The 24869-nt window shown below is 54.8% G+C and overlaps 5 protein-coding genes across 5 annotated transcripts; 1 reads left to right on the top strand and 4 right to left on the bottom strand.

Moving 5' to 3' along the window:
• Positions 1 to 1304: 1304 nt before the first annotated feature.
• On the bottom strand, positions 1305 to 1953 carry IUM83_12171 (Obg ATPase 1; the record flags this gene model as incomplete). The annotated part of the gene is made up of 2 exons (XM_067936778.1): positions 1305 to 1319; positions 1387 to 1953. The coding sequence occupies 2 exons, from the start codon at positions 1951 to 1953 to the stop codon at positions 1305 to 1307; spliced, it is 582 nt and encodes a 193-aa protein (XP_067795134.1).
• A 1796-nt stretch (positions 1954 to 3749) lies between these two features.
• On the top strand, positions 3750 to 4181 carry IUM83_12170 (Obg ATPase 1; the record flags this gene model as incomplete). Its single annotated transcript, XM_067936777.1, has 1 exon — positions 3750 to 4181. The coding sequence occupies one exon, from the start codon at positions 3750 to 3752 to the stop codon at positions 4179 to 4181; it is 432 nt and encodes a 143-aa protein (XP_067795135.1).
• A 5536-nt stretch (positions 4182 to 9717) lies between these two features.
• IUM83_12169 (ATP-binding Cassette (ABC) Superfamily) lies at positions 9718 to 12399 on the bottom strand (the record flags this gene model as incomplete). The annotated part of the gene is made up of 1 exon (XM_067936776.1): positions 9718 to 12399. The coding sequence occupies one exon, from the start codon at positions 12397 to 12399 to the stop codon at positions 9718 to 9720; it is 2682 nt and encodes an 893-aa protein (XP_067795108.1).
• A 256-nt stretch (positions 12400 to 12655) lies between these two features.
• IUM83_12168 (ATP-binding Cassette (ABC) Superfamily) lies at positions 12656 to 13764 on the bottom strand (the record flags this gene model as incomplete). The annotated part of the gene is made up of 2 exons (XM_067936775.1): positions 12656 to 12887; positions 12986 to 13764. The coding sequence occupies 2 exons, from the start codon at positions 13762 to 13764 to the stop codon at positions 12656 to 12658; spliced, it is 1011 nt and encodes a 336-aa protein (XP_067795102.1).
• A 2540-nt stretch (positions 13765 to 16304) lies between these two features.
• On the bottom strand, positions 16305 to 20360 carry IUM83_12167 (ATP-binding Cassette (ABC) Superfamily; the record flags this gene model as incomplete). The annotated part of the gene is made up of 1 exon (XM_067936774.1): positions 16305 to 20360. The coding sequence occupies one exon, from the start codon at positions 20358 to 20360 to the stop codon at positions 16305 to 16307; it is 4056 nt and encodes a 1351-aa protein (XP_067795037.1).
• Between the last annotated feature and the right edge of the window lie 4509 nt (positions 20361 to 24869).

Below are 24869 nucleotides of genomic sequence, written 5' to 3'. Positions count from 1 at the left end.
AAACGAAGTTTTCTCCTACATAATAAGAGCGTGTTCGCTACGAAGCTGGAGTTGGAGACGACCCGAAAGCAAAACATATTGAGCTGTGATTGGTCAAAATAACGCATTACAGTTTTCGTGCCAGTATGTATGCAATACCACAGGGTGGACATGCATTTTGGTAGGTTTTGCAAAATAGATGGGATGACGATCGGGCAAGTCTGGGAAAAACACCGTTTTTTTTCAAATTGACACTTTCTGTAGCCTAGAATTAAAATTTGTGTTTCGCCACACAGCCTTCAATTAGCTATTCCACGGACGGACCAATTTGCTAATTTGCGGGAAGCTTGTCATGTTGATTGGGAAATGGTGTAGACATCGGGTATGCAAGTCGATATATTGACGGAGAAACAAATGCGATTCTTCGCACCAACGCACCAGCAGATAAACAAGAAAGATTGTTCACGTAGTTAATAACTATAACAGGCTGTTATTACCAGCACTGGAAATGCAGATAGACGCGTGCCGTAAATTTCGAGTCGAGTACTTATGGTGCTTTGCAGTTAAAATGTCGTCCTGTTTCCCGCTCCACAAATCGTGGTATAAAAAAGAGTCGTTAGCATGAGCGACCTCGATATATTTTGGTCGACCTCGATTTACAAAAAGGATCGTTTTACATTAGATTGACCTCGTTATAATCAAATCCACAAGGAGATCGATCGCTAGCTGCCGGCCTACATAGATCGATCTGCCCTTTTTATTTACCTCGTTTTATTATAACTGGAGAAGAGTGCCAACAAAACGTTTGGAATGCACAATAGTTCATTAGCATAAATCTTAAATTTAGAAGCTAAGTCCTCTACCGAGAACATTAATTCTAGTTTTTTGAACGTACATTGATGTTCGCATAAGACAGGGGCGACGCAGATTGAAATCTCGCTTCGAAGGGATAGATTGTCGAACTGACATGTTAGTCACCAAAACAAATTGTACGTTGCCTCTTACAGAATTGGCATGTATTAATAACGTAAGTCAAAGTCATTGCAGCATTTGGTCATCACGTATCTAAGCAAGTGACGTAAGCTTCAGCGCTGGTGCGATCACTAACAGCTCCCACCGCAGCATACTCTGGATTGTGTCTGAGGCATTCCGTTGCGCATGCTCTTCACTGCAGTAGTCCGTGCGTCCAACCCAGCGAATCTGCTGGTACGTCTCTCCTGTAATGTGGTCAACCACATCTAAAGTCTCAATGGATAGAGTAACGCTGGCCCACGCGAGTCGCCCGTGTGAGTCTTCCGCCAGGAGACAGCGAGGACAATCAATAGTTATACTTTCGGTGCCTAGCATATAACCCTTCCCAGTAAGAGTTGGGCCACTGTCAGGTGTAATCGGCTTGGCAGTCTCGACTAAGAAGCGCACGAACACAGATCTGAAGGTCGAGATATCGCTCGGGGAAAACACGTCTCGGGCGAACACGTATGCGTTCGAGTTGATGCGTTGCAGCGCCTGCAGGCGACGGGTCTCGGCCTTGACCTTCTTGAAATCGTCCAAGCGCATACCGTTGGCCCACGTCTTCTGCATCACGTCCAGCATGTTTAGACCGTGAAAGCGCTTCGTGCAGGCGAACTCCATGACGCCGCCGTGCACGCGCTGAACGACGTCCCAGCCGAACGCTTGCATTCGATGCGTCCGCACATCGTTAGTTGATTCAGGAGCGGACGAGAGGAGAAGGCGGTGTTCGACGTGGCTGATGTCTCTCTTGTTGTCCAGGATGGTTTGTGTGAGATCCTGTTCGGTCAGTGGGTGGAACCCGAACTCCTGTGCTGCTTGAGCCTCGTCCATGATTTCGATCTCAACTTCCGAGATGCCATGGACTTGCGGTTCGTGGGAGACGCTACTCGCTTCAAAGTCCAGGATGCGCTGTAGCTGCAGCCTCCACGATGACTTTTGCTTCAGCATAGACCGAAGGAGCATCTTCTCAGCTCGGAGTCGTTTGCTGGTAACTATTGCTTCGTCTAGGCGGCGACCTTTGCTGCGACTTGTCTGGTACAAGCTTGTGTCAGGAACTCGAGCCGCTGCGTCTGAGCTGTGACACAAGTCTGCGTACTGTTTCTCGAGTTGGTGTATGGTGGTCTTCATTTCCTGTAGCTGTTGGCGCTGATTGCGTCTTGCTCGGCGCATACACTCGCGGTTTTTCACGCGGTGCGTCTCGACACGTGTCGGGCTGATGGTGCGAGTACGAGCCATTGAGAAGGTGTTGTCGCTTGATGTACTCGGTGGCAGAATTAAAATGAGACAACGAAAGCTGCAGCGACATCAATGGTGGTGACGACCCTAACAAACTGTGGTGTTGCAAATTGTGTGAACGCGATCAAAGTACGCGGCCTCGTGTTGTACTCGTTATGCATAATAGTGACACTTGGTCATCACCAGCCGTGAGTCATACCTGTTCTGTTTTGTGGCAACCTGCTATACTGCTCGGATAAAAACCTACGCTGGATGCTCCACTGATTCGCACGGCCAGCGATGGCCCAGGAGAGAAACCCGAGCGCGCGTATGTACTTAAGCACGCATGGAGTACGCCCTTGCGATGTATAGCATGCACTGCCAGTGCCTGTATGCTCACAGCGGGCGATTCAAACGTGAACCCTATACTCCGAGAGTGTAACCTGTCATCATGATTTCGTAGCACACCTGGTTTCGCATCAACAACATTTTTGGACTCGCGAGTTGCAGGCGTGGCAGCACATAAAAGGGTGGCTTTATCTGTCACTGCAATGACCCAAACGGCAAGCGCCTTGCTCGACATCAGCGTCGAAAGCGTGTAAATGATCTTCCTTAGTCCTTTTGGTATCCGTAAAGATAGAGTGACGCGGCGCGGTCACGCCCTAAAATGCTGCACCTTTTTATATAGGCATTTGTATGGGGCTCGATTTGACTTGGTTTTGTATGGACCCAGGGTGAGAGGTAACAATATTTTCAAATAATGTTCCAAATTACACCCCTTTATATTGTGTATTTTGTACGGATCCTTATGTGACCGGAAATATGTAATAAATCACGGATAGCCGTATTATAGAAGTCATTTGAGTGGAAAAGGTCAGACCCAACAATAGGAAACAGGACATCAAATCTCTTTAGTATACAACGGGGCTGCTGGGTCATTTGCAGTGTGATGTACAAACCGAGGCACCGTTCATCATTTATTGAAGAGGTTCGCTTACATGTAGTTATCGCACTGACAAAGGGTGTGCTAAAACCTTTTCGGCAATGCCAATGTGCACGTAGGCTCTATCATTTACTGTCGATGACTTTGCTCTCGCCATCTTTGATGCGTGGCCATCTTGAAGCAGAGTGAGTTCCACTGCTTGTACCTGTAACGAGCATCAACAGCGAAAAGATAACTTTCTGATCGCCACGTGTCCTCGTCTAAAAGGTTGTCTATGTCTAATACATAACTATGGATCCCCTCATTATCGCATTTGCAGCCACAGCGACTCATAATGGCGCGCAAATTAAGCCCAGCTCAAATCGAGGCTCATCGTCTAAAAAACCGCGAGTGTATGCGCCGAGCAAGACGCAATCAGCGCCAACAGCTACAGGAAATGAAGACCACCATACACCAACTCGAGAAACAGTACGCAGACTTGTGTCACAGCTCAGACGCAGCGGCTCGAGTTCCTGACACAAGCTTGTACCAGACAAGTCGCAGCAAAGGTCGCCGCCTAGACGAAGCAATAGTTACCAGCAAACGACTCCGAGCTGAGAAGATGCTCCTTCGGTCTATGCTGAAGCAAAAGTCATCGTGGAGGCTGCAGCTACAGCGCATCCTGGACTTTGAAGCGAGTAGCGTCTCCCACGAACCGCAAGTCCATGGCATCTCGGAAGTTGAGATCGAAATCATGGACGAGGCTCAAGCAGCACAGGAGTTCGGGTTCCACCCACTGACCGAACAGGATCTCACACAAACCATCCTGGACAACAAGAGAGACATCAGCCACGTCGAACACCGCCTTCTCCTCTCGTCCGCTCCTGAATCAACTAACGATGTGCGGACGCATCGAATGCAAGCGTTCGGCTGGGACGTCGTTCAGCGCGTGCACGGCGGCGTCATGGAGTTCGCCTGCACGAAGCGCTTTCACGGTCTAAACATGCTGGACGTGATGCAAAAGACGTGGGCCAACGGTATGCGCTTGTGTTGAGGTTGCACTTCGCTGTCTGATCGACTGGATCCCTACCGCGAGGCAGACGGACTGCGCGGGCTGGCACGTGCCACCGGGGTCTGTGATTGAAGATGGGAAGATCTCGCAACCTGATTGGCTGGACTATCTCTGATACTGGAATGTGATTGGACGACAACTTCAATTTGGGTGCTTATGATTTGCATGTGTTGAGTCAACCGTTTTGAGCCGCAGCCGTGACTAGGCGGATCAGTCTTACGACTGGCAACTTCGTTTGGACCGCAGCCGAGATCGTTTGGACCACATCTACAAGCCGCACCTACTAGGGAACATTGCATACAGTAGGGACTGCTAGCTGGCAAACACACTAACCTAAATCGAGCTCACTTTCGGATTTCCTTCCAACTACTCACTCGACTACCAAGCCTCATTCGCACACTCTCAATTGGTTATGAGCCCAAGCTACGCGGACACCGTCAAGCTCGTGGAAGATAACTACTTCCACTGGGAGTTCAACATGCGGATGAAGCTCTCGCGCAAGGGACTGCTGCCCCACATCATCAAGGCAGAGTTCGACCCGGTGAGCAACCGCACCACGGATGCATGGAAGACCGACGATCTGAAAGCCCTTGGAGTGATCGCTGGCGACGTCAGCCTCACATTCCAAGTCTACATCCGTGGTGCGATGACTGCGATGGATGCATGGACCATGCTCCAGGAGCAGTTCAACCGGAGCACGCTCAAGAACCGACTCCTCGTCACCAAGAAGCTGCATAACTTCAAGATGGAGCCCGGTACGCGGTTCACGACGCACGTGGACCGATTCAAGGAAATCGTGCTCCAAATGGAGACGATTGGTGAGCCTCTCGACGAGACCCGCCAACTCGTGCTGCTGCTCGGCAGTTTGACCGATGAGTACCGGATGATCAGTACCGTGCTCGAGAACACGCCGAACATGACGCTCTCGTACGCAATCCAAGCGCTAGCTGGTGTTGAAGCCTCGGATGAATCGTCATCGGCTCAAGAGAAGGCGTTTGCTACGAAGAAGAAGGAGAATTTCAAGCATCGGTTCAACGGCAAGTGCTTCTACTGCAAGAAGACTGGCCACAAGGAATTCGAGTGCCGCAAGAAGAAGGTCGACAACGAACGTGGGCAAGTCGCGCAAGCTGCGTCCGACTTCGCGTTTACGGCAACGGGTGCGATGGACAAGTCGGAGTGGCTCGTGGACTCCGGTGCCAGCTCGCACATGACCAGCGTCCGGGACAAGTTCGTGTCCATGAAGGAGCTGAAGACGCCAGTCCGCATCACGATCGCGGATGGCACGAAAATCGACGCAGTTGCAAAGGGCACCGTCGGAATGAAGTTGATGGACGGAACGTCTGTCACGCTGTCGGATGTGCTATACATCCCTGAAGTTGATGGAAGCCTCATCTCGGTTGCGAAGCTGGCCGAGAAGGACGTCGTCGCGCAGTTCAGCAAGGACAAGTGTGTCTTTCGCTATGGCGATGCTACCGTCATGGAGGCCAAGCGTTTTGGAAACGTCTACAAGTTGAAGACAGTGGGGGGCGAGGTGTGTCGTGCGGCGACGGCATCTCGTAAGGAGCCATGGGTCGTTGTGCACGCCCGTCTCGGCCACATCCCGTTCAAACGTTACGAACAGCTGTTGACCATGGCAGACGGAGTGCCTTGCGTTTCGGATGGTGTCACAAGTGGTACCGTCTGCGCAGGCTGCTGCATGGGCAAGATGAGAGCGGACGACTATCCGCGCCACCCGGAGAAGCTCGTCAAGAGTGCAGGCGTACTGGATCTGGTTCACACGGACGTGATGGGTCCGATGCAGACCAAGACACCCGGTGGCTGCACGTATGTGGTAACCTTCATTGATGACTACTCACGTCACGTGACCATCTACTTCATGAAGGCCAAATCGGAAGTGCTGTCGAAGTTCAAGATCTTCAAGGCGGCAATGGAGAATGCAACAGGCAAGGCGATCAAGCGCCTGCGTTCTGACAATGGTGGCGAGTACACGGGCAAGCAGTTCAAGGCCTACCTCGACCGCAGTGGCATCAAGCATGAAAAGACGGTGCCATACACGCCTCAGCAAAATGGACTGGCTGAGCGCATGAACCGAAGTTTGGCGGAGATGGCGCGCTGTATGCTCTACCACGAAGCCATCGAGAAAAAGTGGTGGGCCGAAGCCGTAAACACGGCTGCGTGGATCATCAACCGGCTCCCCAACTCGGTGAACGTCAAGACGCCCTACGAAATTGTGCATGGAACCAAGCCGCAGCTCAAGAACATGAAAGTATTTGGTTCAGTTGGCTACGCGCACATTCCCGACGAGAAGCGCCGCAAGTTGGATGCTAAGGCCTTCAAGTGTCGATTCGTTGGCTACGAGGATGGTGTCAAGGGATACCGAGTACTCAACGTGGCGACGGGAAAGGTGCAAATCGTGCGCACCGTGAAGTTCGTGGAAACAACAAGTCTGGATGACATGGTGGAGAAAATGGAGCTGGATGACGATGAAGTCAAGGTGGAGCAGCCCAGCCATGGTGGGTATCAACCGGACGAGTCAGGACAAGTCGTGCCAATGGATTCTGAAGTTGGGGACGTTATCCCACTTCAACGTGACATGGGCGTAAACGATGCGATCGTGCCATACGGATCGACACATCATATGATTACCCGATCGCGTGCTCGCCACATTGACGAGACAACGGATCCTGAAGAGGCAGGCGCTCGGAAGAAGCAAGTCGTGGCACCCTCGACTACTGGCACGAAGCGCCAGAAGATGATTCAAGGCAGAGTTCAGGTTAACGAGGACCAATATGCAATTGAAAGTGGCCAAGCAATGGCTGCAACGGAAGAGGTCCCGACGTCATATGAAGAAGCTATGGCGAGTGCGGACCAAGTGGAATGGAAGAGGGCTATGCAGAGCGAGTTGAAGTCGCTCGTAGCAAACAAGACATGGAAGCTGGTGCCGAGACCAGATCACCAACGACCGATCGGCTGTCGTTGGGTATTCGCATTGAAACGCAACGAGAAGGGACAAGTTATTCGTCACAAGGCCCGTCTCGTAGCCAAGGGTTACTCGCAACGTCACGGCGTGGACTACGAAGAGACGTACGCCCCGGTGGCTTATCTCAACTCGATTCGCGCCAAACTGGCGAAGTGTGTCGCAGATGGATACGACATCGAGCAATGCGACGTCGACACCGCGTTCCTGTACGGCAAGCTGGAAGAAGAGATCTACATGGACTTGCCAGAGAGACTCCGAGATCTCTTGACACTTGCCGAAGTAGATGGTGAAGAGGACGTCGTTTGCATGTTGCTGCAAAGTTTGTACGGACTCAAGCAGGCGTCACGAATATGGAACGAAACGATTGACGCGCACCTCAAGGTGATGGGATTCAAGCCTGCTGACGCCGACCCGTGTGTGTACACAAGAGGGGATGGAGACGACCACTGCATTGTGTGTCTCTACGTGGACGACATGCTGATCGCATCGCGGGACAATGCGGTGATTACATCGGTGAAGGCTGGAATCGCGGAGAAGTTTCGAATCAAGGACCTCGGGCGCGCACGTTTCATTCTTGGAATTGAGATCGACTACAACATGGATCGCAAGACACTGAGGATCTCTCAACAAGCGTACACCGAGTCGATCATCAAGAAGTTTGGGCAAGAGAACGCGAAGCCGTGCACATCGCCTATGGAAGCTGGAGTTCATCTGACCAAGGCCGACGAACCGCAGGCGGAAGAAGAGAAGACCAAGATGAAGTCGAAGCCCTACCGATCGCTGGTGGGCAGCCTGATGTACCTGGCATGTGGAACACGACCTGACATTTCGGTCGTGGTTGCCAAGTTGAGTCGTTTCCTGGAGAACCCTGGCCAGAAGCACTGGGACGCCGGAATCAAGGTAGTGCGCTACCTACTGAAGACCAAGGACGTGGGCATCACGTACGATGGGTTATGTGGAACCGAGCTCGTCGCCTACTCGGATGCGGACTGGGCCGGCAGCCGCGACGAACGTCGTTCCGTAAGCGGGACGATGTTAATGATGTGCGGTGCTCCTGTGGTGTGGCGTTCGACGTATCAGAAGACTGTCGCGTTAAGTTCTACAGAGGCCGAGTATATGGCGCTGAGCGAATGCGTGAAGGAGTGCGTCTGGATGCGCCGTCTATTGAAGGACATTGGCACTGAACAAGTGGGGCTACGGTGATCTATGAAGACAACCAAGGCGCGATGGCATTGGCGAAGAATGTTGGATACCAAGCTCGCACGAAACACATCGACATACGCTACCACTTCATTCGCGAGAAGGTGGTGAGCAACGAAGTCGCGCTGGAGTATGTGGAGACCAAGAACCAGCTCGCTGACTTCATGACAAAGGGTCTATCGCCGAAGACGCTCCGCTACTTGATGATGTGTAGCAACGTTGGACCCAAGCTCGAGACATCGAATTGAGTGGGGGTGTTGAGGTTGCACTTCGCTGTCTGATCGACTGGATCCCTACCGCGAGGCAGACGGACTGCGCGGGCTGGCACGTGCCACCGGGGTCTGTGATTGAAGATGGGAAGATCTCGCAACCTGATTGGCTGGACTATCTCTGATACTGGAATGTGATTGGACGACAACTTCAATTTGGGTGCTTATGATTTGCATGTGTTGAGTCAACCGTTTTGAGCCGCAGCCGTGACTAGGCGGATCAGTCTTACGACTGGCAACTTCGTTTGGACCGCAGCCGAGATCGTTTGGACCACATCTACAAGCCGCACCTACTAGGGAACATTGCATACAGTAGGGACTGCTAGCTGGCAAACACACTAACCTAAATCGAGCTCACTTTCGGATTTCCTTCCAACTACTCACTCGACTACCAAGCCTCATTCGCACACTCTCAATTGCTTGGACGATTTCAAGAAGGTCAAGGCCGAGACCCGCCGCCTGCAGGCGCTGCAACGCATCAACTCGAACGCATACGTGTTCGCCCGAGACGTGTTTTCCCCGAGCGACATCTCGACCTTCAGATCTGTGTTTGTGCGCTTCATGCTTGAAGAGGCAAAGGAGGTAATGACTGAATCGATGGTTAGAGATTCAGGAAACACGGGCGAACCAGGTGGAGTTGCAGTTGGTAAGGGGTATGTCTTGGGAACGCAAAGCATTGGTTTGGGTTGTCATCACCCACCGTCGGACAAGGAACTGTTCGGCAAACTCGCATGGGCAGAAATTTTTCTATCGATCGAGGCTTTCGATGTGGTAAACCTGGATTCGGACGAGATGTATCAGCAAATTCGCTGGGTAGGACGGACGAACTACATCCGCGAGGAACATGCACAACGAAGTGCCTCTGACACTCTCCAAGCCATGCTGCGTTGGGAAATGCTTGTGATTTCCCCAGCATTCAATGCTTTGTGCTGAATTTCAGCTGAATTTCAGCTGAATTTCACTTATACAGAGACTTAAAGCAGGTAAGACATGTATTTTTGTGCTAATAAAAATGTAGAATGCATCGAAGTTGAGGTACTACCAAGTTCATATCACGACGTTGAGCAGTTTATCTTTTCAGGTGGCTTACGAACTTGAATGTCAGGTAGATAGCAACTTGGAGCACCGCCCAAATGACGAGTAACCCCGCCATGAACTCGTACTTGCGCTCTGGACGAAAGTCGTATGTCTTCTTGATGAAAGCAGCGACGGTCATGTTCGTCGTCACGTTCTTGGCCGTCACCGCAATAATGTCTTGCCTATTGCCAAGCTGAATACCGGCCAACGCAGACAACGAATAGTAGGAAGGCATCAGGTACTGGAACCACTTGTAACCCGGTTTCATCGCGGTGCGAGGCAACAAGAAACCGGAAAACAAATTGAACAAGCACGAAAGCGCGCCCACGGCTACGTTCGCCACCTTATCGTTCGGCATCAACGCAGACATCCACTGGCCCACGTACGTGCAAGCCGACGTGTACAGGTAGAACACGAACATGAAGAAGAAGAAGTCACCCGCGTTGGAATTCCAACCCACCAGCCAGTACTCGATCGTCACGAACAGGATGATCACCACGATCAGGTACGGCACCTCCGCGAACCACAGCGACAGACTGTACGGCAGCGGACCGTAGTAGTTCGACATGCGCTCGCGGTAGAACACGGCGCGCTCAGCACACGTAACCTCCAGCACCGTCATGAGGTTGATGACACCGATGAAGTCCATGCTGTTGTAAATGAGACCCACGTGCGAATTGATTTTCTTCACTGTTCCTGCCGAAAGCTGGTAGAAAGTGGTGCCGAAGATGATGGCGAACAACGGGAACAGGAACATGCGCATGAAGTTGTACTGCGGGTTGCGCCAATATGTGAGCTGCTGCTTCTTAGAGAGTTGTCCGAGTTGGTTCCAGAAGCTCGTGGCGATCGGTTTGTAGTTGAGTGTCGAGTGGCGGACAAAATCTTCAGACACTTCGCACAGTTTGAGTGTGCGTTCGCGGTTAGATCTGCACAGCTCACTGTTCTTGTACTCAACCGAGTAGTCCTTCACGTCGCGGCCGATACCTGCACCGATCACCTCCAGCATGTACGTCGCAGGGTTGTACTGAGGATGAATCTCCTTCGTTCCTGGGATCGAAGCGAAGTACTCCAGCATCTTCACCGAGTCAACACCAAGGTCGCCGAAGTACGCCGTGTAGCCGCCCTTCTGTAGCAAAAGCAGACCATCGAACAGCTCGAAGATTGAGATACTCGGCTGATGGATCGTGCAAAGCACCGTACGACCGGTGCGGGCAATCGACTGCACACCACGCATCACGATCAGAGCTGAACGCGCATCCAGGCCACTTGTCGGTTCATCCAGGAACAGGATGCTCGGGTTCGAGACCACCTCCACTCCGATCGTCACGCGCTTCTTCTGCTCGACTGACAGACTGCCTACCATTTCACTCGCGATTGGCGACAACTCAAGTAGCTCGAGCGTCTCGTGCACCAGGTTCATGCGCTCCTCTTTAGTGAAAGTAGGCGGTAGTCGAAGGTTGGCCGAGAACACCAGAGCCTCGTAGATTGAAGCACCTTCCGAGTGGATGTCCATCTGCTCACAGTACGCTGTGATACGGCTGAAATTGGCAGGGTTCTTCGGCTCGCCGTTCACGATAATGTCACCAACGATGCGGCCACCCGTCTTTCGGCCGGCAATCACGTCCATCAGCGTCGTCTTACCAGCACCCGTGGCACCCATGAGCGCCACCATTCGGCCCGGCTCGAAGTGAGCCGTGATACCGCGCAGGAGCTGCTTCTCCTCGCCCGACGGCAGCGTCACGAAGTATTCCAAGTCCTTGACGCACAGGTTTGACGGCGTGAATGACAAGCCTCCTACTTTTTTCGCTTGATCCGCTGCTGCGGGCGTGTTTACTTCAACGTATACGTTTTCATCCTTGCCCGAATTGTCCGTCAGTGCCTTCACGGTCACTCCCTTGTGTTTTTCATACCGGATAAAATGAAGCGCAAGTCCATTAAGAATTGTGAACAGAAGGTAGTATGCTAGCAGCATTCCAACTCCGAACCAGATGTACTCCGTGCCCTGCTTGATCGAGAAACTGTCCAGGAACTTCTTGCTTTGGGCAGGGGTATACCTGTCACTCGAGAACTCCGACAGCATGTTGCTGCGAAGAGCCCAAGCCAGCGGGTTAAACCAGTACATCCAGATCCAGTAGTCCGGGATCAAGTCCGCCAGGATGATGTTACCCGAGAACAGCAAGAAGAAACTCACCGAGATCGAAGCCAGCGCCTGGCCCACCGTGATACTCGGCGACAGCGCACTCAACATCGTCATGTACGCGCTGATGGCGTGCTGGAAACATAGCAACACCAGATAGAACACGATGAACTTCTCGAACGACCGCGTCAAACCACTCATGAAGTAGAAGAACGTGCCCAATAGGAACGACACTGCGACGTTCACCGGGATCTGCACCACACTCTCTGCGATGGCGTACGACATGGTGCGGAAGAAGTTGCGTGGGCGCTGCTTGTAGAACACTTGACGTAGCTGGAATGAGATGGTGATCTGCTGCCACGCCTGCCGCTGGAACAGCGCGATGCTGAAGAAGATCATGCGCAGGTAGTACGCTGAGCTCACCTCGTAGTAAATCATTCCTAGAACGAGGCCAATAACCAGTGCCTCGATGAGCTTACCCCACAGAAGTGGAGGATCACGCAGCCAGATCAACTTCTGCCAGTTCAGCAGCAGCATTGTGCTCGGGATAAATGTCAATCCAAACTCGGACCTATCCTTCGAGCGGGCCAAGCTCACCACACTCTGCGCCTTTTGTAATCCTCAGCACTCTCGAACTGGTGCTCATTGAAACCCTTAGCAATGGCGTCTGTCGTTTTCTTATAAATGCTCGATTCACAAAAAAGATTGTTGAAATCTTCTGCCGTAACAGGGAGGTTCTTCGGCTCGACATTTCCGTTCGCATAGCGCTGACCACGACCCGATGTAACTTCAATCAAGAAGTCGGCGGGGTCAACACGGGAGGGCACGTAAAGCCTCGCTCTCTGAAGTAGTCCAAAATGTCGATGCGTGGTCCATGGTACACCAAGTGACCCTCGTGGATCATAAAGATGTCGTCGAACTGCTCAACGACCTCGGGGGTTGGTTGCAGCAGCGCCACAATCACGGACCCTCCAAGCGTCTTGCACCAAGTGCGCAGTGCCTTCGTAATGTCAAATGTGGCGGCACTATCAAGTCCAGTCGAGATCTCATCGCACAGGAACAAACTTTGTCCACCAACCAGCACCTCGCCCACCGTGACACGCTTGCGTTCACCACCACTCACCCTCGCAGCAACGCATTACCCACCACCGTGTCAGCACAACTTTCCAGGCCCAGGATCTGAAGGAACAGCTCCGTACGCAGGGCTGCAATGTCGCGCATTTCTTCATGCTGGTCTTCCGGGCGTCCATTCACGCACATGTCAGCGAACTTGAATGTTTCCCGCACTGTCAGTGTCGGAATGTGGTTGTCCGTCTGGTCCACGAGACCAACAAGTTTGACGAGATCGATCTCCTCACCCCGTAAGCCTGAATAGAGAATCTCGCCGCCGATCTCCTTCCTCGCGGTGTTGTGGAGCTTGCCAGACAGTGCCTTGAGGAACGTCGACTTGCCGGCTCCGGGGTTGGCCAAGATCAGCGTCATGGAGCCCGGCTTGATGATACCGGTCATCGGGTGCAGCGCGTGCTTGGTCACCTTTGGTGGTCTTTTCCACGGCGTGAAGATCTGAGCCATGTGCGAGCCGACAGTACTGTGACTGCCGTCGGTGGCCGGGACGTCGACTGCGAACGACAGGTCTTGGAAGCGCACCTCGGGCGTCGGGAGATGTAGATTGATCTTCCGGGACAGGTGGTTGTACTTCTTGTAGAACCGCTCGAGCCCCCCGTTCAGCATGACCTCGAGGTTGTCAGCATCCAAAGTGCTGTACCGACTGGCCATGGTTTCGTGGCAGGAGTGGTTGTACGGCTCTTGCAGACTCCGGAAGTTGAGCGAGCGATACACATCGGGAACCTGGGAGTCCTCGTTCGGCGGATTGATCTCGGTCTCCGGCAGCAACAGGCTCATCCTGGGCCCACCGTACGCTTTCAGCGTGCGGAAGAAGCTTTTTTTTTTACAACTCGGACGTAGGCTTCAGCGAGTCAGTCACTACTGTCGACTGCAAAATGCAAATGTACAGCCGAAGCAAGGCCGACCTGGCATGGGCAGCATCGCATGAAACCCCTCTCGAGTCCTAAACTTAACTTCACTTGCTCACGATTCATTCCCCGGAATAGCAAATAGGGAGATTGATTGCGAGCTGAAAATGGTCACGAACAAGCTTGAGCTGGGGATAAGGCTTTCGACGGGAAGCAACCTCTCGTGGTATTCTGGGCTTGGCGTGATGGCTGCCTACCCGGGACGATGCGAGTTGCCGCACGCTTTCAATAATAACAGCATTCCGATGGCGTTTGACTGGAAGAATCGGCAAGGTTTGCGTCAATTCCGAGCTTCAGTAGGTTATTTCATGGAAGACGGCACTGTTCTAGACTCTTGAACCACCAACGAATAGATTGAGTTAAGCCCCCCCCCCTGTCCGCCGGTCGGTGCTTTGACGTCACGCTTGTCGACGTAAGCACCGCCATCCAATGCACTGTCCATGCCTAAAACCGCTTCTTGTCTTGATGCATAAGTACATTTGCAATGGCCATGGCCCCAATTCCTCACGCAAGCGCTTGGGATGACATGATTGGCGCGGCCTCAATATCAAGCTAACCAACCGGGGCGACTACAATGGCTTGCTGTCAGTCCGCAGTCATCGTCGAAGACGGATCAGCTTCCTCGTAGAAAGCTGTTGGCATCGTCTTGCCTGTGTGTGGTGGGGGGGGGGCATGGAAATCTGTGCACGCGGTCATTGTAACTTCTCAATTTTCCTCCGAGCTCGCAATACAGCCGACAATGTAGCGTACCGACCGACAGCTGCACTGCTCACTACTCTGGTCACGACAGCAATCCAGGACGCCGTCGCGGTCTAAGATACGCCGTGGAGTGCTAACGAGCACTACTCATCAGTATCTGCATTTCTTTTAACTGCTAGCCGCCTCGGATCGAGCTTTCGTCTCGGCGTCAACGGGACTCACGACCATCACCCAGTCCTCTGGCAATTTTGAGATAAGCAGCCAGGACTTGGGGACACCAGCGCACAGCATCGCTATCGGTCAAGTATCTTCCATCTCGGATCGTGTGGACATCGCTGGCACATTTGGTGGTACTCCATACGCCAACTGGACCTGGGCGTTGTCCTTCTCTCTGGAGTCCGAAAACTCGGAGGCATTGATGTTCAATGCAAGCGTAGACGGATCTGACGTCGCCAACGTCTATATCACTTACGAGTCTCCCCGCGAAGAGGCCTTCTTCGGGCTGGGAGAGCAGACCGGCATCGGTAATCTCCGTGGCTGGCGCGTGCCCATTTGGACTCGAGAAGGAGGGGCTGGTCGAGGCGAAGAGCCGATCACGTCCGTTCTGAACGCGAATCCTTCCGCTGCCGGAACTTTTGCCGGTGGGTCTTTGCTGACGACGTATACTGCGGTTGCATCACTCACGTCGTCCCTGGGGCGCTGGATCGTGCTGGACGGCACCAAGTACGCACTCTTCAACCTTGCGAGCAACGCCACGTCTCCCTTTGAGGATACTGCCGAGAGCTACTTAGCAGGGGACATCGTGGAGGGGATCACTCGAACTCGTCGTCCACGGTTGTTGAGATTCAGTACGAAGGTGCTTCAATCAGCGGCTGGCTCGGTCGAGTCGCTGACGGGAACCCGTTGCTGGGAGCTACCGGTGCATTGACGAAGATCACTGAACGTCAGCCACAGTTGCCGGATTGGGTCAATGACGGCGCCATCCTAGGCGGACAAGACTCTGTAGAGGGTATCATTCAAGACGCGCTTAACGCGAGTTTGTCCTTGACTGGTGTTTGGCTGCAGGACTGGTCGGGAACTCGACTCCAGGCGGGCTCCTACGGCATTTTACGTCCACCGGTTGTGGTGGAACTGGGAGCCCGATACGATACTTTACCCGTCCTGGGCCGAGTGGGTGCCCCACCTCCGCGACGAGTACAATGTACGTACCCTGAGCTACGTCAACACATTTCTCGTCAACGTCAGTACCTAGAGCACGGGCTGCAATACCAGCTTCTACGATATCTCAAAGAGCGAGGGACGGTTCGTCACCAATACTTCTGCCGGGGATGAGAGCGTGTGGACCATCACGAGCGGAGTTGGCATCGATGCAGGCATTTTGGATTTGTCCAACCAGTCGACCATTGACTGGGTCAAGAATTTGGTGGACGGACGAGGAGCAAGAACAACTCCAAGGCTTGTGGGACTTTGTTGGGGCGGAAAATGCGACCGTGTTAGTTGCCTAAGACATCCACTACGAAGTTGCTGCGCATGCTGCACGCTGCAGCTTATCCAGAGGTAGAGAGTGCTGATTGTGTTCAAAGGTACTTCGAGATGTGAATGGATTCTCGTGTATTTGATTCATGCAGTGATGTAAAGTACCAACTGGTCTTCTCGCTTCCTTTGACGAAAGGGATGCAGCGTTTTGTCATCATACTCCTAGTAGTCCGATTATCTCTTCAGGTGGCTGACGTACTTGAACGTGAGGTAGATGGCCACCTGCAGCACGATCCAGATCACAATGAGACCAACCATGAAGTCGTACTTCTTCTCGGGACGGAAGTCGTAGGTGTTCGCGATGTAGTCAGACACCGTCATCTGCTTGGTCACATTTTTCGCCGTCACGGCGATGATATCCTGGTTGTTGCCAAACTGCACACCTACCAGCGCAGGCAATGAGTAGCTCGACGGCATCAAGTACTGGAACCACTTGTAACCATGCTTCATCGCTGTGCGCGGCAGCAGGTAGCCCGAGAACAGGTTGAACAGACACGAAAGCGCGCCCACGGCTACGTTCGCCACCTTTTCGTTCGGCATCAACGCAGACATCCACTGGCCCACGTACGTGCAAGCCGACGTGTACAGGTAGAACACGAACATGAAGAAGAAGAAGTCACCCGCGTTGGAACTCCAACCCACCAGCCAGTACTCGATCGTCACGAACAGGATGATCACCACGATAAGGTACGGCACCTCCGCGAACCACAGCGACAAACTGTACGGCAGCGGACCGTAGTAATTCGACATGCGCTCGCGGTAGAACACAGCGCGCTCAGCGCACGTAACCTCCAGCACCGTCATGAGGTTAATGACACCGATGAAGTCCATGCTGTTGTAAATGAGACCGATGTGCGAGTTGATCTTCTTCACGCTTCCGGCTGACAACTGGTAGAACGTCGTGCCGAAGATGATGGCGAAGATCGGGAACAGGAACATGCGCATGAAGTTGTACTGCGGGTTGCGCCAGTACGTGAGCTGCTGTTTCGTTGTCAACGCACAGAGCTGGTTCCAGAAACCCGTCGCGATCGGCTTGTAGTTGAGTGTCGAGTGGCAAATAAAGTCATCGGACACCTTGGCCAGCTCGAGCGTACGTTCGCGGTTAGATCTGCACAGCTCACTGTTCTTGTACTCAACCGAGTAGTCCTTCACGTCGCGGCCGATACCAGCACCGATCACCTCCAGCATGTACGTCGCAGGGTTGTACTGAGGATGAATCTCCTTCGTTCCTGGGATCGAAGCGAAGTACTCCAGCATCTTCACCGAGTCACCACCAAGGTCGCCGAAGTACGCCGTGTAGCCGCCCTTCTGTAGCAGAAGCAGACCATCGAACAGCTCGAAGATTGAGATACTCGGCTGATGGATCGTGCAAAGCACCGTACGACCAGTGCGGGCAATCGACTGCACACCACGCATCACGATCAGAGCTGAACGCGCATCTAGGCCACTTGTCGGTTCATCCAGGAACAGGATGCTCGGGTTCGACACCACCTCCACACCGATCGTCACGCGCTTCTTCTGCTCGACTGACAGACTGCCTATCATGGCACTCGCGATTGGCGACAACTCCAGTAGCTCGAGCGTCTCGTGCACCAGGTTCATGCGCTCCTCTTTAGTGAAAGTAGGCGGTAGTCGAAGGTTGGCCGAGAACACCAGAGCCTCGTAGATCGAAGCGGCCTCCGAGTGGATATCCATTTGCTCGCAGTACGCAGTGATGCGGCTGAAGTTGGCCGGATTCTTCGGCTCGCCGTTCACAATGATGTCGCCAACGATGCGGCCACCCGTCTTGCGGCCGGCGATCACGTCCATCAGCGTCGTCTTACCAGCACCGGTAGCACCCATAAGCGCCACCATTCGGCCCGGCTCGAAGTGGGCCGTGATGCCGCGCAGGAGTTGCTTCTCCTCACCTGACGGCAGCGTCACGAAGTACTCCAAGTCCTTGATGCACAGGTTCGATGGCGTGAAGGGCAGCCCACCACTCTTGACTACAGCACCATTTGGTGCACTCGGCGTACCAACTTCGACGTATACCTCATCAGTGGAGGCGTTATCAGTCATCGTCTTAACAGTGACGCCCTTGTACTTCTCGTATCGGATGAAGTGCAGCGCCAAACCGTTCAGCGTCGTGAACACGAAGTAGTACATCGCCAGCACAGCAATGCCAAACCAAATGTACTCGGTGCCCTGCTTGATCGAAAAACTGTCCAGAAACTTCTTGCTTTGAGCTGGGGTGTACCGGTCGCTCGAGAACTCCGACAGCATGTTGCTACGCAGCGCCCACGAAATCGGAGAGAACCAGTACATCCAGATCCAGTAGTTCGGGATCAGGTCCGCCAGGATAATGTTGCCCGAGAACAGCAAGAAGAAACTCACCGAGATCGAAGCAAGAGCCTGACCCACCGTGATACTCGGCGACAGCGCACTCAGCATCGTCATGTACGCACTGATGGCGTGCTGGAAGCATAGCAACACCAGGTAGAACACGATGTACTTCTCGAACGACCGCGTCAGGCCGCTCATGAAGTAGAAGAACGTGCCCAGCACGAACGAAACGACGACGTTCACCGGAATCTGCACCACACTCTCCGCGATCGCATAGGAGGTCGTGCGGAAGAAGTTGCGTGGGCGCTGCTTGTAGAACACCTTGCGCAGCTGGAACGAGATGGTGATCTGCTGCCACGCCTGACGCTGGAACAGCGCGATGCTGAAGAAGATCATGCGCAGGTAGTAGGTCGAGCTCACGTTGAAGTAGATCATACCCATGACCAGACCAATGACCAGCGCTTCGATCAGCTTACCCCATAACAGTGGGGGGTCACGCAGCCAGATCAACTTCTGCCGGTTCAGCAGCAGCAGCGTGCTCGGGATGAATGCCAGGCCGAACTCCGACTTCTGCTTCGAGCGTGCCAGGGTCGCCACACTCTTGGCTTTCTTGAAGTCCTCAGCGTTCTCGAACTGGTGCTCGTTGAATCCCTTGCTGATCGCCTCACTTGTCTTCTTGTAGATATCGGACTGGCAAAACGCACTATTGAGCTCCTCAGCCGTGACAGGAAGGTTATTAATCTCAACGCTTCCATTCGAGTACCGCTGACCTCGCCCTGAGGTCACCTCGATGAGGAAGTCAGCTGGATCAACACGAGGTGGGCACGAGAACCCAAGCTTCTCGAAGTAATTCAGAATTTCCGTCCTCGGTCCGTGGTACACCATGTGACCCTCGTGGATCATCAAGATGTCGTCGAACATCTCCACCACCTCGGGCGTCGGCTGCAGCAGCGCCACCATTACCGAACCGCCCAGCGTCTTGCACCACGTGCGCATGGACTTGACGATATCGAACGTGGCGGCACTGTCGAGACCCGTCGAGATCTCGTCACACAGGAACAGGCTCTGGCCGCCAACCAGCACCTCGCCCACCGTCACACGCTTGCGCTCGCCACCACTCACACCACGCAGCAGCGCGTCGCCCACCACAGTGTCGGCACAGTTCTCCAGACCCAGAATCTGCAGGAACAGCTCCGTCCTCAGTGCGGCGATGTCACGCATCTCCTCGGGCTGGTCTTCCGGACGGCCGTTGACGCACATGTCGGCGAATTTGAACGTCTCGCGCACCGTGAGCGTCGGGATGTGGTTGTCGGTCTGGTCAACGAGTCCTGCCAGCTTGATGAGGTCGATCTCGTCGCCGCGTAGACCAGAGTATAGGATTTCTCCGCCAATTTCAGTCTTGGAGTTATTCTGTAGCTTGCCGGCCATCGCCTTGAGGAACGTCGACTTGCCGGCGCCGGGGTTTGCGAGAATCAACGTCATGGAACCCGGCTTGATGATACCGGTCATCGGGTGCAGCGCGTGCTGGGTCATCATGGGCACCTTCTGCCACGGCGTGAAGATGGAGGCCAGGTGCGAGCCCACCGTGCCGTGGCCGCTCACACTCTCGGGTACCTGAACCGAGAACGATAGGTCTTGGAAGCGTACCTCCGGCGTGGGCAACTGCAGGTTGATCTTTCGCGAGAGATGGTTATACTTCTTGTAAAAGCGCTCCAAGCCGCCGTTGAGCATGGATTCGAGGTTGTCCGTGCGTAGTGTACTGTAGTGACTTGCCATGGTGTCCCCACCGCGGTTCGAGTACGGGTCCTGCAGGCTGCGGAAGTTGAGTGAACGATAGACCTGCGGCACCTCCTCGGTGGCCGCCGGGGCCTCCGGCTGCAACAGGCTGCGCTTGTCCTCCGTCGGCATGGCGCTCCTGGGAAACGATCGACTGTTGGTCAGTGGGTCTCTCGAGCTTGAGCTGAACAGGGAGGAGGCTGGCAGGAGCGGAGGAAATCGCGAAGTGGCTCCGGGTGGCTCACAGGCCCAGCAAAACTGCTCCGGTCGTTGCCAAATGGTTTCGCAGGTCTCACATTTGATCCCACAACTTGCTGTAGTCATACGTCCCATGTCTGTTGGTGGCGTGCGCCTGTCCGGGTATGGACTTCACTACGGGGCGGCAGTTATGAATTCAAAATTCATCCGAGTTCGATGGCGCCAAAAACTGACCCGACAGCAGCACCGGCATCTCCAGCTTTGTTTGCTCGCCATCGACTGCTTGCCGTTCGAACGTGTAAACAGACAACGCGTCTCAGCTTTTTAGTCTAGTCAAGTGATGATAAGTTTGGGGCGGTCCTCCACGAGCAAGCCTACATCGGCCCAGAAGTTACCACCTTTACCAGGGCGATGCGGTCGCGAAGTTCAAATTCAGGGTTTGTTGGAGATCTTCGCTCGCATCGGACAAGCTAAAACGAGACAGTGCTTTTGTGTACTGGAAGGTGATGCCGTTGCTTGCATGACGGAACGGACAGCTTGCGTAACTACTTCCATCCTCACCGTCGCACAATTACATTTGGTGCATGTGCAAAGAAGTATTTCATGTATGTCCCCTTAGGTCAGTTTCGGGTTAAATCGATCCGAGGGTTCTTCACATTCTCCTTGCAGCCCGACTCAATCTTAGTGCCATCCAACTTTTCCATCAACTTGCAGAAGCATGAGAGTCATGCGAGTGCTTAGTCCAGTCTTGTGTATCTGCCCTCCCGTATTGCTTGTCGGTTCTCGCCAATATTAGTGTACAACGAATCACCTAGCGACCGCATCCACCACCGCCACCACGTCTTTCATCGTTACGCCAATTGGCCAAGCACTTCCTTGATACGCTCGATAAACGAGCTTCTCTTCTCCTCTCTGCGTGCGCCACGCCACGGTTGGGAAATCTGGCGGTGTTTAGTTTAGAGGCGGGACGCCGCCCTCAGGCCGGCCCGACGGGCAGGGCTGAAGCCCCTCGAAAAATGGGGCGGCGAACCGCGTCTTCACTGAAGCACCAACGGAGACTTTGACCCGCTAACAATCTTGCTGGCGACTCCGGCCACGGCTTCGGAGCATAACCTCGTGTAAAGCTTGAACGAGTCTGAGGCCCACCGACCGTAAAGCTGGATTGTCAAGGCATCGATCCCAGCTCGGTACATATTTGTGGCGCCGCCTGCTCTCAGTGAATGGGTGCCGTAGCGCTTGGGGTCCTCGCCGATGGCCGCTGTGGCGCTCTGGATCAACCGCGTGACTCGAGCGGCCGTGATGCAGTTCGGTCGACCATTTAGATTCACGAATTCCGCCGCTGGAGCCGTGTCGGGAAGCCCTCTCCTCGCGCGGAGGAGGAGCGAAGCTCCTAGTACGGGGCATAACACGGGGTGCCCTGAGCGCGCGAGCAATCTTGCCACGGGTTTGCCGCTCTGGTTGCATTTTGAGCCGTGTAGCTTGACGAACACCGACTTGGCCTCGCCCGGGTCCGCGGTCGTTGCGCCAGTGGTGTCCACCACTACGACATCTATGGCCTTGAGCGCAAACCACTGGAACGTTCTGCCGGAGGTCGCGACGATTTCGGAACGTCTCAATAGAAAGAAGAAAGCCAGACACAGAACCCCCCAAAGAGCCTGGTCCGCAGGATCGCGGAGATCCAACGCTCGGAACGCTTCTTCGAGGAGGGATACGAACGCCGGTGATTGCTGGGAGCTTGGAGCGTCGTGGCGGGCGATGCCCTTGAGGAGCATGCGAATCTGTGGCTGATCAATGGGGAAGGCGTGACCCGCCGCGAGGAAGAAGTGGCGAATGCCGAGCAGATTCGCCTGGACGGTGGAGCCTCGAACCGCGTGGCCGGACCCGAAGCCGTTCAGCGCTGTGTCCATGATGAACTCGGAGATCGCGTGCACTGGGTCTATGCTGGGGTCGCCGAGCCACCGATCGAAACCGTGCTTGGCCGGCCATGCACACCAGAACGCGAATGTGCGGGCGTAGCGCTTGTGGGAGGAGGCTGCAACCGAGTGTTCTCGGAGATGCTGCGCCAGGCGCGCTCGAGCTCCTCGACGCTCGTTGGAGGTGTCGCGTATGTCCACTCGTGGGTTGCCTGGTGGAATCGCGTAGCTAAAGCCGAATCCTCCCAGCGCCGCGAGCCGGCGTCTGTGGTCGTGTTGTCTGTCCCGGGGATATGGGAGGCAGAGATGCGTAGGCCGAGCTGCAGTTCCCATAGCCCGAGAAGCCGGATTAATGTCTGCGCTCTGGGGTTGCGAGACGCCATCTTGGACTGCCACGAGACCGCCGACGTGTTGTTGACGCGGAAATGGACGTGCAGAGGCTGGGTCAGGATGGCTTGCTCCCGCCACGCTGGCCCCCACGCCTGGATCGCAAACACGCATGCTAGTAGCTCGCGGTAGTTGATATCAAACGCGTTGGTGGCGCCTTGGTTGAAAGTGTCGACTGCGGTGAGCTCGGACACTGAGAAGCGGTAGGTGAGCGCAAGCCGGAGTGATGGAACGACGGCACACAGCCCTTGGTCTGACGCGTCAGTGAACACAACGAAGTCGGGATGGGAAGGGCGTCGAAAAATTCGAGCCGGACGCCGTTGAGCGACGGGTCGCGAAGGATGTGCCACCACCAAAATAGGTCCTGGTGCATATCTGGCGTGACAGAGACGAAGGCATCTCGGTGCAGGATCGCCTCGCTCACCCAAAGACGCTGCAGGAAGGCCTGGGCTGGGCGTACGCACGTCGCCACGTGGCGAAGTGAGCCGAGGAGGGATCGCAAGGCGTTGCGGGACAGCCGGGTCGCGTTGTAGACGTTGGCCATAAGGTGCTGGGCCTTGGCGATTTTATCGGGTGGCATGGCGACCGTCTCGCGCACAGTGTCGAAATCGAGGCCTAGTACCTTTTGTCGTGTCCGCCAGCCTGTGAACTTGTCTTCATTGACGGTGCCGGGGCCCAAGACAGCAGTCATGGCGTACCGGAGCGAGCGGTCAGCGTCAGCACAGCGGGTACCGGTGTTGGTCTCAATGTTCACGTGGTCGTCGACCCAGTGGTAGCCGTAGAATTCGGAGGGGTGGGCGGCGTCGACGTTGTTGCCGTGGACGAACGCAACCGCTCCTCCCAAAACGCTGTATGTGCCGGCAGAGCCTGTCCAGCCGAAAGCTGCGGAGAGATCAATGACGATAGAGTTGTCCTCCGGAATGTATCCGGCGAATAGGTGCACGCACTCTCTGTGCGTGCACGCGTTGCGATACGCCGCCGCCACATCTCCCGCCATTACCTGGACCTCGTGGCTGGGGTCGGCGCGTTTGCACCGCAGTATCTCGCGGGCTAAGCTGGAGCAGTGATCGTACGACGGTGTTGGCACGTCGGATGGGTCCATATGGCTGTTGACGGAGGCTCCTTCAGGAAATGAGAGGTCGTGGATCACGCGGCCGGTGACGCGGGGGTCGCCCGACCTTTTGTCGACCACGCCAAAGGGACTGAAGAATAGCTGAGGCCACATGGCGGCGACGTCCGCGTCGACGACGATACACCTGAAGAGGTCTTGCTCCTTCCTAATGTTCTTGCGGAGAACCTTTATTCGCTCTGACGCGGAGGGATAGTTTCTGGGGAAACAGCTCTGGCGCGGCAGCGGTTCGCGTAACTGTATCCGGACACCCTCAGCCGCAATGCACAGCAGCCTATCCAAGTGAATGTAGCCCTGCACTGGTGCCGCAGGACCGCAGGAACGAGAGCCTTGTTGGGCCGTTAGTCGTCGGTGGTCTGTCCGCGAACGAGCTCGACGAACGCTGGCAGCGACGGTCGGGCTCACCGTACGTACTCGGACATCGCGGTCTGGAGCGCCGTGTTCAGCCCGAGTGCGCGTCCGGCGGTTGCCTCCGGGCCCGGATCCGGGAACGTGACGCCAACGCGGCTGAACGCGGCTGCGATGGTTGCGCGGCGGACCCGCTCCCACGAGCGCAACCTTTTGACGCCTGATGTGTGCAAGCGGTCGAAGGTGGCAGGGCATGGGGCCCTGCGGTAAAAATTGTCATGGTCGGTGTCGCTGGGGGCAGCGACCGACATGGGGAGTGTGGTGGCGGCAGCTGGGGCCGGCACTGTCTCGACACTGGACAGGGAAGCACACGCCTCGGTGGGATGGACCGCGCCCTGAGCGAACGGCCCCTCACCGGCAGGTGTGTAAGGGGAGTTCTCGGTGACAAGGCCCGCGATCGTGGCGCGGGGCCTCTCACTGGCAGAACTCGCGTCGTGAACCGGGGGCAATGTCCGTACAGTGTGGCGCGGGTGGTGCTCCACGGTGGCATACCTCGGCGACAACAGGCTCTCACCGGCTGGCACGCGAAGGGGTGCCCCCGAGTGGGGGCTGACGCACGTCGCTGAAGAAACTGTGACAAGGCGCCTGGCTGTATCCGTCGGGAGA

Source organism: Phytophthora cinnamomi (assembly GCF_018691715.1).
Source record: "Phytophthora cinnamomi strain GKB4 chromosome Unknown Contig22, whole genome shotgun sequence".
NCBI lineage: Eukaryota > Oomycota > Peronosporomycetes > Peronosporales > Peronosporaceae > Phytophthora > Phytophthora cinnamomi.
The sequence above is the reverse complement of the archived record's forward strand: the minus strand, read 5'-3'. Positions and strand labels throughout refer to the sequence as shown.